Raw genomic sequence first — 13,577 nt, forward strand, 5'->3', positions numbered from 1 at the left:
TCCTCCATGTCTAATCCTCTTTTAAAGCCATCTAAGCTACATCCAGTGGCGGTGAGTTTCACCAGTCCATTTTGCATGTAAATGCTCAGCTGTGAATGTGAAATCCGCAACACATACCTGAACGTGCAAAGTATGTCATTTTCAGGGTATCTTTACCAACTTCTCCCTGCTGCAAACCAATGGCTTTAAAGAGCAATCTGCCTCAAGCGTTTCCCCTACCGCACAAACTTCCTGGCACCATCTGCTTCTAACTCACAGGGCTTTGAAAAGCATCCTAGAGATTTATAATGAAGGAAGGAAGGGACGGCAAAAACAGATACCACTTAGGTGATCCGACATTAACAGCGCTAAGCAAAGTTGCATCCTTTGAATTCCATTGAAGTCAATGGCTAAGCAGGCTGTAACTCTACTTAGGACTGCACCACAAAGCACAATGCACATAATTTGCTCTGCATGCATGTCCGTACCAACTTCTTCCGCCTCCACTTTTACACATATTCAGATGGCTGGCAAACTATGAATGGACCCAGATGGGAACATTAAATAAATAATGGTTGTTGGGGGTTTTCCGGGCTGTATTGCCGTGGTCTTGGCATTGTAGTTCCTGACGTTTCGCCAGCAGCTGTGGCTGGCATCTTCAGAGGTGTAGCACCAAAAGACAGAGATCTCTCAGACACTGAGAGATCTCTGTCTTTTGGTGCTACACCTCTGAAGATGCCAGCCACAGCTGCTGGCGAAACGTCAGGAACTACAATGCCAAGACCACGGCAATACAGCCCGGAAAACCCCCAACAACCATCGTTCTCCGGCCGTGAAAGCCTTCGACAATACATTAAATAAATACATTTCAGATCCGACTCAAAAAGAACATGCATATCCTTCAGATCCAAACATTTACACTTTCTTGTCCAGCACATCTCCAGCCTTTGCATGTGGTTGGAGGCTCATCGGCTGCAGCAGCTAAGTGGAAGCTTAGCTACTCTAACATTAGCTTCTGTGTGGTTGCATAAAATTATCCCTTTTGAGTGCTTTTATGTTCACAAGAGACTTTAGCAGTTCTCTTGCAAAACGTTACAGTGCCGCAACACACAATTCAGAAAGTTTGCTAGCCTAAAGCTCGGTTTTTCTAGCTTCCTTTTGCAGGAACTGTTAAGACAGCCGGGTGATGTTTCCTAGCTCCAAAGACCTCAGAAACCACATCCCTACGCCTGCTCACTGCATCACTTTTCAATCCACGTCTGAACAAATCTACCTTTATTAATTAAGGAAAATAGATACAGGGAGCACTGATGATTTTCATTAAAAGCTTCCTTTTCGAGGCTTGTGCTGCCAGTCATGGGCTAAGGCTCCTCTAGTCTGATACTTTAACAATACAAGATTTGCATAGGATGATTCAACCATACACCTGCTGAGGCTGGGAAGGCATTTCCAGGTTCTCTGTACACAGAGCGGATAGGAAGGCTGATACAAACACAAACAAAAGCGGGCAAAAGCAATCAAACTGCGAAACGCACAGCACAGTGAGGCGGATGTTTAGATGAGCAATCCCAGCATTTATACTTTCATTATTGGGATTCATGTGAAGTTGTTTTGATCTGTCGAGGTCAGCAGCAGCTCTCCAGGGTCTCAGGAGAGAAGAGCCTTTTCTATCACCTCCTCCCTGATCTTTTAAAGTGGAGATGCCAAGGACTGACCGTGGCACTTTCTGCATGCAAAGCAGATGCTCATCCACTGAGCCACAGCCCTTCTCCCTTCAAGCTGGTCCCAGTCCCTTTAACGGACTGGGACCAGTATACCTGCGGGACCCCCTCTCACCATATGTTCCCCAGAGAGCCCTTCGTTTGGCAGACCAACATCTGATGGTGGTCCCTGGCCCCAGGGAGGTTCGTCTTGCTGGACCAGGGGCAGGGCCTTTTCAGCCCTGGCACCGTTCTGGTGGAACTCTCTGTCTACAGAAACACGGGCCCAGCAGGATCTATTCTCTTTCCACTGGGGCTGTAAGATGGAGATGTTCCGGCAGGCATATGGTGGCTGAGGCGAGCAGCCCCCCTCATGAACGGCCTCCTGCCAAAGAGGGACATACCCCTCTCTGGTCTGCTGAACGTCAAGCAGCTTGCCACCCAGCATAGGTTTTTGGCTGCTGAGGGACTGTGCAATAGAAACGGCACTATGTTTTATTAACTGAAATTGTCTTCTGTTATCTTGTTCTATAATTTTGATGTGATCCGCTCTGAGCCTATTTTACAGAGAGAGTGGAATACAAGTGTAATAAATAAATAAATAAATAAATAAATAAATAAATAAATAAATAAATAAGCAAGGCACCATCAATAGGCCTTTGTGGGGGGAGACGGGGTAGTTGTGCATGTGAACTGAGAACCCCAGAATTTTCTGGACCACACTCACTCTGTGTGTACGTGGTTACAACTTCCCCAGCATGTTCTCGCTGCTTGGTCTTCGCAAAGGTCCTCTGCCTTGCGCAAAGAAGTCACAAGCTATTGATCCATCATTTCATACCTACCCTGTCAACTGGAAGTGGTATGAGACACTCTTGTGTTGTTTCTGAATTTTCGAGGCATTCTGCACAAAATTAGAATGCCCCTTTCCTCATACTTTTCGGTGTATGCGTGGGGAGAAATCTCTCACTTGGCTCAAGCACCCTGGGCCCTGGCAGATACCCAACCATTTAATTTTTGCATTCACTGCACACAATGCAGACGTAAAACTTTATTGAAGCGCATTGTTATGCATTTCCATGGGATCTCTGTTGGGACGTTCATTTTGCATTTGTTAGTCTGCACAAATAGAAGCGCCAATATTAAATTCTTCGCCAGTAGGAGGGATTTAATCTTTTTAATTAGCTGAAGGTGAAGAATCCAGTTTATAACTTGTTCACAGTTACTTATTAAATCCCAGACAGCAAGAAGACCCATTGTATTGTCTTTGCAACTGGGAGCTGCCAGAATTCCAAGAATCAGGTCAGAATTTCAAGGGCTGCAAGTTTGTTCTGCACACAGCACTGCAACATTTCAGGGCTTCCTGTTCCAACAGTAACCTCCCACACAACCTAATTCATTTTAGAAATAATAGAGACCATGTTGAAGCTTTTCAACGCTTCGATACCCCTTCGTTAACTTGTGAATACTTGCTTATAATATGGGATATAATTTATTTTAGATCTTTGCTCTATGTTATTTTGCTTGCTGTTTTTGATTTTTTAATATTATATTAGATATTGTAATTTCAATCTTTTAGCTAATAATATATGCAGGGCGGCTTCTCTCCTTACGGTCTGCCTTGGCCGCTTCACTCATCTGAGCAGAACCTTCTGCAGATGCTGTCCTGCAAATGGGCAAAATAAACAACTGCCCACATGCCACCCATTCTCTGTTGTGACCCACGTTATGGAATGATCTGCCTGATGAGGTTAGAAAAGCTCCTGCTCTTCTGGCGTTCCTCAAACTATGCAAAACTGAATTATTCAGGAGGGCTTTTACCACGAGTAATAGGAGCGTGCTGCAAGGAAATGGTTCAGAGAGATGCTCTGGTAAAGGGTAAAGGGACAGGGACTGCAGACTATTCTACTGCATACTGTCTGTTGCTGTAAGTATGCTCCTAGCAGATCATTTCTGCCTAGTTTCATGCGCCATGTTTAATTGCTTATCCTTTGTTTCAACGACGTTTCAGCTCTGTATCAGATTTCTGCTTCTTTTCAAATGTCTGCCATCCAAACCTCATTGTATTCTTCATGGGATGTCCCAGTTGCTGATCCTATTAACTTTACACCGTGTAATCCACCTTCAGTCTCAGTGAGAAAGGTTAAGTATAAATAACAAATAAGTAAAATCTGGTGTTGACCTACAAAGCCCTATGCGGACTGGGCCCAGCATACCTTCGGGACCACCTCTCCCCATATGTTCCCTGGAGGTTGCTTAGATCAGCTAATAAGCAGTTGCTGATGGTCCCTGGCCCCAGGGAGGTCCATCTGGCCTCTACCAGAGCCAGGGCCTTTTCGGTCCTGGCTCCGACCTGGTGGAACTCTCTGTCTGAGGAAACTAGGGCCTGGCGGGATTTGTTCTCTTTCCGCCGGGCCTGCAAGACAGAGATGTTCCGCCAGGCATTTGGTGGGGACTAGGCTGTCCTCTTGCTGGCCATACCACTGAAGACCGTCCACCACCCATGCAGGAGCTCATAAGTGTGATGCAGGGCATGATGCAAGAGCCAAGCCCTGCGCCTAAAATGCTGTATTTTATTATTTATATCTGTCAATCGAGAAATTTTATTGTATATGGAATAGTGTTTTAATGTTTATTTATAATGTTTTTATTGTTTTTAAACTGCATGTTACAAATTGTATGCTGTTACACTGCCCTGAGCCCGTCTGATGGGGAGGGCGGTCTAGAAATGCAATAAATAAATAAATAAATAAAAATTTTAGTAGGTACTGGTAGTAGGTACTGGGAAAGACAACCCTTTGCCTGAACCCTGGGAAGCTGCTGCCGGTCAGAACAGGCACTACTGAGCTGGACTGACCAATTGCCTGGCTCAGCAGAAGGCAGCTTCATATGCACAAAATACGGCTTCATTTCCCTTGGCATTATATTAGCACAATGAACGAGAGAGAGAGAGAGAGAACGATTTATCTGTCCTTTACAAGGTTGATCTCTCTCTTAGAAGGAAAGAAAGATGAGGTAGCTGGGAAACTATTGCCTTCAGGCGTAGGATAGACATTTAACTCTGAACTACCTCACAGGACCCCCATTCCAATGTTCTAATGCACCAATCCACGTTCTTTCTTCCACACAAAAATTAACTTTGTGGGCTGCCCCAGTATGAATCCATGCACTACCTTAGGTCGGTTTAGAAAAGATTCCTAGTGCCACCTTCTCCCTGACACGTTTGCACTTCTGCAAGGCTGTGGGCCTTTCCCACAACTGCTGGACTATTCACCAGGACAGTTTTCCAGAGGAGGTGCAGAGCTCTCTTTTCTCGACCCCTTGAGAGGGTGGAAAGGACACTTCACTTATTCTAGAAGGTCTTTCCAGTTTGCTTCATTAGTTTCATCGGTTTATCTCCTGGACTTCTGTCATGCTGTTTTATTATTTTATGCCAACCTAATTTTTACGCACACTCTGTAAGCCACCCGAAACTTCTGAAAGGCATGGGATATACATCTTTTAAAATAAACAGGCTGGATCCAGACTAAACTGGCAAATCCCACCAACTCCCCGTGCCTGCTGCAGACCACCTTCATGCAATTCCTCAGAATCCCCTTCCCCCAGAAGCGGCATTTCATGGAGATCAGTGGGCTGCAGTGGGAAGAGGGGGAGGCAGGAAAATTCCCTTTCACCGACAGAAAATTTGGTCTGGATCCAACCCAATAAACAGAAGATGAGAAAGAAAAGGCCTCTCTCTTCTTTTGCAACTGGTCCCTTCTTTGTTCCTCTGTTTTTTGCTCTCTGCCTCTTTTTCCACAAAGAAGCACAAATAACAATAAGGAAATAAAGTTGGCATCATTGGGGCCCCCTGTCTGAGTTCAGACTATGGACATTGGCCCACCAGCTGAATTTAGATGGTATGGAGAGTAACATCGGATGGCTCTGCAGAAAGGAACCGAATAGAGTTGTTCGATTCATTTCTGTGCTGCTCCCATCCTCCAGTGTGGTTGTATGAACATCCAGAAGCCCCCTTAAACAAACCACTGGCCCATCATTGGTTGTTTCCGCACGTCCTAACATCGCGCAACACATACGGAACAAGTGCATCTTCATGGCACGATTTCTAACGTCATCGCGCCACGGAAACGGGATGCGGAAATGACCAAGCTCAAAACTGCCAATTCTGCCTGGCAGTGGCTCTACAAGATCTCAGGAAGAAGTAGGTTTTTCCCAGCTTTTGGTACCCAAGATCCTTTCATTGAAGACAGCAGAGAATGAACCTGGGAAATTCTGCATTTGTGTTCTACTCCTGAGTGATGGCTTCTCCTGAAAAGGCACATTTCTTGATTTCTTGGAACTACATTAGATGAGAATACATTGGTTTCTTTTATCAATACCCTTTCATTTTAGCCAGATTCTCAAGCTGGGCCTGCATTATTAAAAACAAAACAAAAATTAAAACTGCAAGCCTTTATTGCAAGTAAGGCTCTTTTGCTGTACACTTCCCACGAACCGTCGCTTCAAATCAGGGCTTTTTTTCTGGGTAAAGAGGTGGTGGAACTCAGTGGGTTGCCCTCAGAGAAAATGGTCACATGGCTGGTGGCCCCGCCCCCTGATCTCCAGACAGAGGGGAGTTTAAGCAATCTCAACTCCCCTCTGTCTGGAGATCAGGGGGCGGGGCCACCAGCCATGTGACCATTTTCAAGAGGTTCTGGAACTCCGTTCCACTGCGTTCCAGCTGAAAAAAAGCCCTGCTTCAAATACTGTTGCTGCATTTGCTTCCTGATCTCTCATTGTTCTAAAACTGACAAATAATTTAATATGAATTTTATCAAACAGCGCTGCTTAAAAAAGATCTGCAGTGTGTGTGTGTATGTGGGGAGTGGGAGAAATCATACATGCAAATTCTAAAGCAAAATATGTCTGATATTTCATACTTTACCAGTTATGTCATGCTGTTTGAATGACTCACTGTAGATCTGATACTGATTTGGGCAATGTTTCTTCAGCCACTTGCACACATCCAGCTGGGTCCACAGTGCTACTGGCTTGGTCAGTTTTACAATATTTGACTGGGAAGACAGAACAAGGAAACAGGTATTTGGTTAGGCCTGATATGTTCTCAAGTATTCAAGGCTGCAATTTTGTACCAGGATGTTCAGTGTAGAGACAGTCCAGCTACCGGCGTTCCACTTCCTTGAAGTAGTCAAATAATAAAGGGATAGTATTTTGACACATTTCCATATGGCTGGCAATTAATAAATCAGCACTTACAAGCTCGGGCTATCTGACATATTTCAGTTTCATGACAGGTGGGAAACTATCATCAAAGGTAACTCAAGGAATAATTTGGATAATCACGGAACGTGTAATGTCATCTTAATTAATGCTCTTTAAGCTGGAAAGTAAATGTGATGTTTTCCCCAACAAGGGGTGCTTCAGCCTTTCAGGGTCTAATGATAGAAATGTTAATATCCTGGGTCACTTCCAAAAATACTTGGCAAAGATCAGAGATGGCCAATTTCTGTGCTGGTGGGAAGGGAGAGTACCTATATTATCCAGACATTCATTTGGAAGGACAGAACAATCCAACCCTCTCAAAATTTATAATACATTTGCTATCAGCTATTTGTCAGGGTTTTACAGATATGGACAACTTAACAGTTCTGATGGTAAGAGGCTGCTGACTAAGCAATCTGAAGGACTCATGAGTCATGATGACCAGCTCCTTGGCTTTCCAAAACTGGCAAGAAACAGCAATAAAACCAATTAATAAGAAGGTCGCCATACGTTGGAAGCGACTTGACGGCACATAAAACACATATATGAAATATGAAATACAGTAACTGAGGTTATCGCCCACCTAACAAAACATTACTCATTAACTGTGCAAGTTTTGTCCAATTAATGAAAAGATTAAATGTGAAAGATCAGAGGAGAGTGAAGTGAGTTAGGGGAGGAAGATGGGGAAAAAGCATAGGATTGAAGAAGGTTTGGAGAAGACGGTTTGTATTTGCGAAACAAACTTAGATTTCTGCTATGATACAGGTAGCAAGAGTGAGTCTGGCCTAAGATCTGGGCCGTTTCCAGATGACTTACCTGAAGCCGCTCCATGCCGCAATGTTGTGGATCGTGCCGGGGAAAACGCGAAATATCGCGTTTTCTCGCGTGAGTTTTGCGCGACATCGCTTCAGGTAAGCCATCTGGAAATGGCCCTGGTTAAAAATTAAATCTGGACAAAGCACAGTTATTAGGGAATCAGTGGCTTTCAGCCATTGGGTTGAGCCCCTCAGATGGGTCAAACTTTGCTGTGTTGCTGCCATTATGTTGCTACTCTGATTTCACAGGACTTCCTGAAGAAAAACAATGAACACCTTTTGGGGGTCAAAAAAAGATTTCATCAAAAATCTGCAAAATTCTGTGTAATGTGGGTGGTTTGTATTTAAGATGTACAACAAGATAGGAATAGGCAGCAGTGGTGCCAGGGTTTTTGGTGCCTGCGGCCGGATGGATGGCCAGGCGCCCATGCGCACATGCACACACACACACGCAGCAGCCTGCGTGATGACGTCATGTGTGATGTCATCATGGGCGTGTGCACCGCCAGCCCGATTGCTGTGGCAGGCAACTGGGACGGTGCGCAGGTGGCCTCCGAGCTCTCCCGCTTGGTTTCCCTGTGCCGTTGCAGACGCCTGCACACGGCTGCTGAGCGGCGGCTTGTGCTGGCGGCGGCGGCTCAGGGCGGGAGGGCTAGGAGGCTGCAGCTCCGTGGCGTGCGCTCCCGCCCCCCGCTCCTCCTCCGGCGCCCCCTCCGGCACCCCGCACCCTGAGGCCACCGCCTACCTGGCCTCAATGGGCGCGCCGGCCCTGGGAATAGGACCTGAGAATTAATCTTTCCCTTTCACAGCTGGGTTGTAGGTTTACGTAACCAGATAAACATCTTATAGAAGAAGCAGGTCTTAGACAAAACTCTCTGAAAATTCTGTACAGGTGGCATTATACTCCAATAGGTTAAAGAAATGTAAAATCTACCTGTTGGAGGTGCAAGAAACACATCAGAACATTTAAGCATATATGGTGGGAATGCACAACTACTACGTTTTTTTCTGGGCAAAGATACTGGATGTAATAATTGGACATTCAATTCCATTAAACAGAGTCTGTAATTTGCCGGGCTATTTAAAAATGATCGTTATGCATTTGGTAATAACTGGGATGACTTTGGCCAGAATTTTAATTGCAAGATATTTGGAATAAAGTAACCTATTTTACTCTGGCAATGTATAATTCGGAATGTAACTCTTTTAACTAAAATAACATCTTCTATGAATATTTGGGAAGGCCAAAACAAATCTAAGGAGACATTTGAAAAGCAACAACTACCTTTCTTGGAATACTACCATGTGAACTAAACATGTCTGACAAGGGTTGGCATCTGGTCTGGAGGGAAAATGTCCTATGTCTTTAACAGAATCTTAATGGGATGTTATTTACCTCCACGCAGGGCTTTTTCTCTGGGAAAAGAGGTGATGGAACTCAAGACCGCACAATGACATCACTTTGGGTGAGCTGGAACAAGGAGGGAGTTTTTTAAAGTTTAAATTGCCCTCAGCGAAAATGATCAAATGGCCGGTGGCCCCGCCCCCTGATCTGCAGACAGAGGGGCGTTTAGATTGCCCTCTGCATCACTTGGCAATCTAAACTCCCCTCTGTCTGAAGATGGGGGGGGGGGAGCACCAGCCATGTGACCATTTTTAAGAGGTGCTGGAACTCTGTTCCCCCGCATTCCCCCTGAAAAAAAGCCCTGCCTCCATGCCATGAAAAGTTTCAACTGTCCTTTGCATATATTTTTCTCCTGGCCAGCTGGCAACCCTATATATTGCAGATATATTTGCTATGATTTGATTTGGTTAATAAGGAGGACCTCTTGAAAGTGATGGATTTCTTTTTCATGTTTCTCTATTTTTACTTAATAATTACTGGATGATTTGCGATACCATCCCAAGCCGAGTTACGTACTTCTAAGTCCATTAAAATCAATGGGCATAGAAGGATGAAATTCTGCTTAGGGTGACACTGTTGGCTCTTCTTCGCTTTCTTTCTATAGACTATTTCTATGCCAACTCTCCATACAGCGTGCTTGAGGAAGCTTACAAAGTAAAACACAACAACAACAACATAAACACCATAAACGTTGTTACAATTGACTATTAAAAAAGCTGAAAAAGCATAAAAGCATGAAAACATATAGCACCTTATATGAGCCTCATAAAACTCTTCCCAGGCTAGAAGCAGGCTGTAAGAGAAATTTTAAAAGAGCAGCCCCTTCATGAAAAGCCTAGGTAAAAAGAAACATTTTGGCCTGGTGCCAAACGATAGCAGGGTAGCTGCCAGGCAAACCTCAGGAGGAAGAGCATTCCACTGGTGAGGTGCTACCATTGAAAAGGCCCTGCTGATGGTTGCCTCAGTCCTCATGGCTGAGGACAGGAGCAGGAAGAGCAGGGTTTGCGAGGAAGATGCATGTTCTGTTTGGTATTTCTATTACTGTATCACATTTTTAATAACAAAAGGCACCTAATTTGGGCTACTGAATGGCTGCTGTATTTAAATCAAATGAGAGAGAGAGGGTGAAATGGAGATTCCTTCCAAAATACCAACCACATATTCCTGGATACAACACTACTTGGCAAGGCTTGGATTATGGCAGGCCATAAATTAAATCCAGAGCCCGGTGGGAGCACTGCTGTCCCATAATTGAGCCACTGTGCAGACAGCATGTGCTTCTTCCATTTCCTGATATCTCCAAAACTCGCACTGAGACCGAAATCTTCTCATTTTCAAACTGAACACAGGCACATGAGCAATGCACAACGAAACACGGGCTGTCATGCTGCGATTCCAAAAATCACACCCATATAAAACTGAACCATAACTTCCTGTGGATCCATGCTAGGCATCTCTATCATTCATGCATTAAGCAGCAGTGCATAAAAGAGAGGGAGGGAGGGAAGGGGAGACAAAGCACAGAAACTATGTATTATTCAGGTTAGCTAAAGCACACAGATCTAAATCAAACATAAAACCAAAATGCATGAGTGACCTTAGTCTGATTTTTGCACAAACATTTGCAACAGTATAAAACTCTCACAGCCAAGCAAATATATGTATGTGTGTGTATACATATATATGTATATGCATGTATATACACATACATACACAGGTGCTTTGTTGTTATTAAAAAAAAACTTCCAGAAGATTAATGCTAGTTTTCTAGAACAAGAAACCTTCTAGGCTATCATAATCTAGTGCCTCATTAGGGCTCACAATTCTCCCACCCTCCTTTTCATTTCTATCAGTCAAGGGGTGCATCGCTAAACACGATGTGGTTGAGTGAATGCCGCGGCCACTTGTTAACCATGCTGCTTTCCTCTTGCATATTGGCTAATTAATGGCTCACTTCATCACCACCAGTGAAAAAAAACCCAACTCTTTTCCCTTTAACCCCCGCCCCCTTCCTAAATCTGTTGTGGGAGTTTTGATAACAAATCACCCTGGAATTCAAGATTCCAGTTCAACCAGTGTTTTTGTGATACAATACTGTGTGTGCCTAAGACACATAAGACAAATAACTGGTTCTGATGAAACCTAGCAAATGACTGGCATCCGTTTTCTGCTTTGCACAATATGTGTTTTCTTCAAGATCCAGCCGTTAATTCTCTGCCATGCTGGCACACTCCTTCCTTAACCACATGCCCCCTCTCATTGCTATCTCCATTTTTTTAAAAAAAAGTAATGTTCCCGAAAGTTTTCAATTTTCTGCACATGACCTGTAAATTCTTTGTCAGTTAAACAACAGAAAGTGTTCCAATAATGCCATTATAAGCAAATTTTCCTTCACCTACCTAAAATCTAAGACTGTTTTTAATCAAGCTATGCTATCGGCCTTTAGTAATTATTACTAAAAAATAATAGGTTTTGTTGCTGCCTAATATGACCTCCTTTGGCCAGCTGTAATATCTAGAACTAATATCAAAATATCACTATCTTCATGCCCCTGCTTACTTGAAATACACATCACAAAACAACAGCTGCTTTCTTAAATCCACTTGTGAAAATTAAATCAGAGATGAGCAGAATATGCCCAGATCTACACCATAATTAACCCAGAGTAAACTGATTTGTTTCTTTGAAGCCCAGTAAAATTCATCCACAGTCCAGATTAGTTTGGAGCATATCAGACCCTGTCACACACACACACACACATGCACACATTCCCCCCTCCCCCAAAATATGGCTTCTTAACTTATTAGTTTTAAGCAGATTACTAAAATATAAAAAGTAGACCACATTTAAACAGCTGCAAAAATCAGTCACAAGCACATAAAACTTCACAGCTGAAAGAGTGATGAGTCTACTATTATCATCTAATAAAAGAGGTAATGTCTCCATACGATCTATATTTTGGAGCAAAGGAAAAATCAAAAGATTCCTAACCTCAGAAAAAATAGCTTCATTGAAGTCACATGATAGAGGGTGCCCACACTACCTACACCAGTCTCATACTCTATCAGAGGATGGTAGCCTATGACATCTCCCCTGCAAAACTCTAGATGGTAAGGCATTTTGGCACGCCAACATAAAGGCATGCCTATACCAAGGAACAGTCAAATATGAACAATAGTCAGGGTTGACCAGATGGAAGAATACCAACAAACTGAGTAAGAGGGAATATGTTGTGCTCTACAAATTTTGCTGTTATAATCAGGGCTTTTTTTCTGGGAAAAGAGTTGGTGGAATTCAGTGGGTTGCCCTCACAGAAAATGGTCACATGGCTGGTGGCCCCGCCCCCTGATCTCCAGAGAGAGGGGAGTTGAGATTGCCCTCCACGCCGCTGCGAGGCGCGGAGAGCAATCTAAACTCCCCTCTGTCTGGAGATCAGGGAGCGGGACCACCAGCCATGTGACCATTTTCAAGAGGTTCCGGAACTCCGTTCCCCCATGTTCCCCCTGAAAAAAAGCCCTGGTTATAATCATACCTAAATAAATGGTTCTTAATCATGCTCATAGCTTCCTGTCTGATGACTGATGGAGGGAGTCCAACTTAAGGAGCTGAAATCGTTGCTCTACAAATTTATTCCAATGGGAAACAATGTCACACAGTAATGACATCATTACTGCGTGCCAGAACCAGCAGCCTCAATCTCTGCTGCTGTACCTCAGGGAACCCTACCCAACAAACACACACAGCACTTACTGGGGGCAAGGGAGAATGGTAAGAGAATCCTGCAAATGCTGTAGGAGAACTTGAATGTTGCAGATGCAAAACTGGGCAGATGCAAAACTACCCATAATGCTGCTTGCTCTGAATTGTGAGCAAATCTCTGGGGTGATCAAGAGACATTTAACTCAGCAAAAGCAACAACAAAACAGGTAAGGTTCAATCAATCCATCCTTTATTACGGTCAAAGAATCAGAACTGTATCCTGGTAGACTCTGGCAGCTGCACAGAATCTTGCAACTGTGCCTGAGTTTCAGGCTCAAGGTCAGCTAGAAGGAGGTGTACCATTCCTCTAACCTTCGTAGAATTTTTTAGAGGATATGTCAGATAAATGAATGTCTGAGGCCATCATAAATGGGGCAATGCAGCAATACATGTCCAACTGTTTCAATTTCCTCAGTAGCACAAGGGCATAAATGCTTGTGAGGGTGGACACCACGATATCGCCCTTGTAATAAAGCAGATGGAAAAATACTGAGACAGGTCAGAGTGGGTGCTATCCTGCGATTAGGAATAAGTACATTAGATACATAGTTTTGACAACACCAATTTCTTGTTCTTAAGGTAATGGTATTTTATAGTAAAACTTAAATGGTGCTGAAGTTTGATGTCTCCGATCCTTTGCTTAATTTCTTTTTTTTT

General features: G+C 43.8%; 1 protein-coding gene across 2 annotated transcripts in view; it reads right to left on the reverse strand.

Annotated features, from left to right (window-relative positions):
- Positions 1-13,577, reverse strand: part of SAMD12 (sterile alpha motif domain containing 12) — a 279,826-nt gene that overhangs the window by 205,262 nt on the left and 60,987 nt on the right. The window contains exon 3 of one of the 2 annotated variants that reach the window (XM_054985228.1): positions 6,631-6,730. In XM_054985228.1, coding sequence (XP_054841203.1) covers positions 6,631-6,730 — 100 coding nt within the window. Of the gene's footprint in view, positions 1-6,600; positions 6,731-13,577 lie in introns of both variants that reach the window. The other variant, XM_054985227.1, reaches the window with a different exon arrangement.

Source organism: Eublepharis macularius, chromosome 7 (genome assembly GCF_028583425.1).
Source record: "Eublepharis macularius isolate TG4126 chromosome 7, MPM_Emac_v1.0, whole genome shotgun sequence".
NCBI classification, from domain to species: domain Eukaryota; kingdom Metazoa; phylum Chordata; class Lepidosauria; order Squamata; family Eublepharidae; genus Eublepharis; species Eublepharis macularius.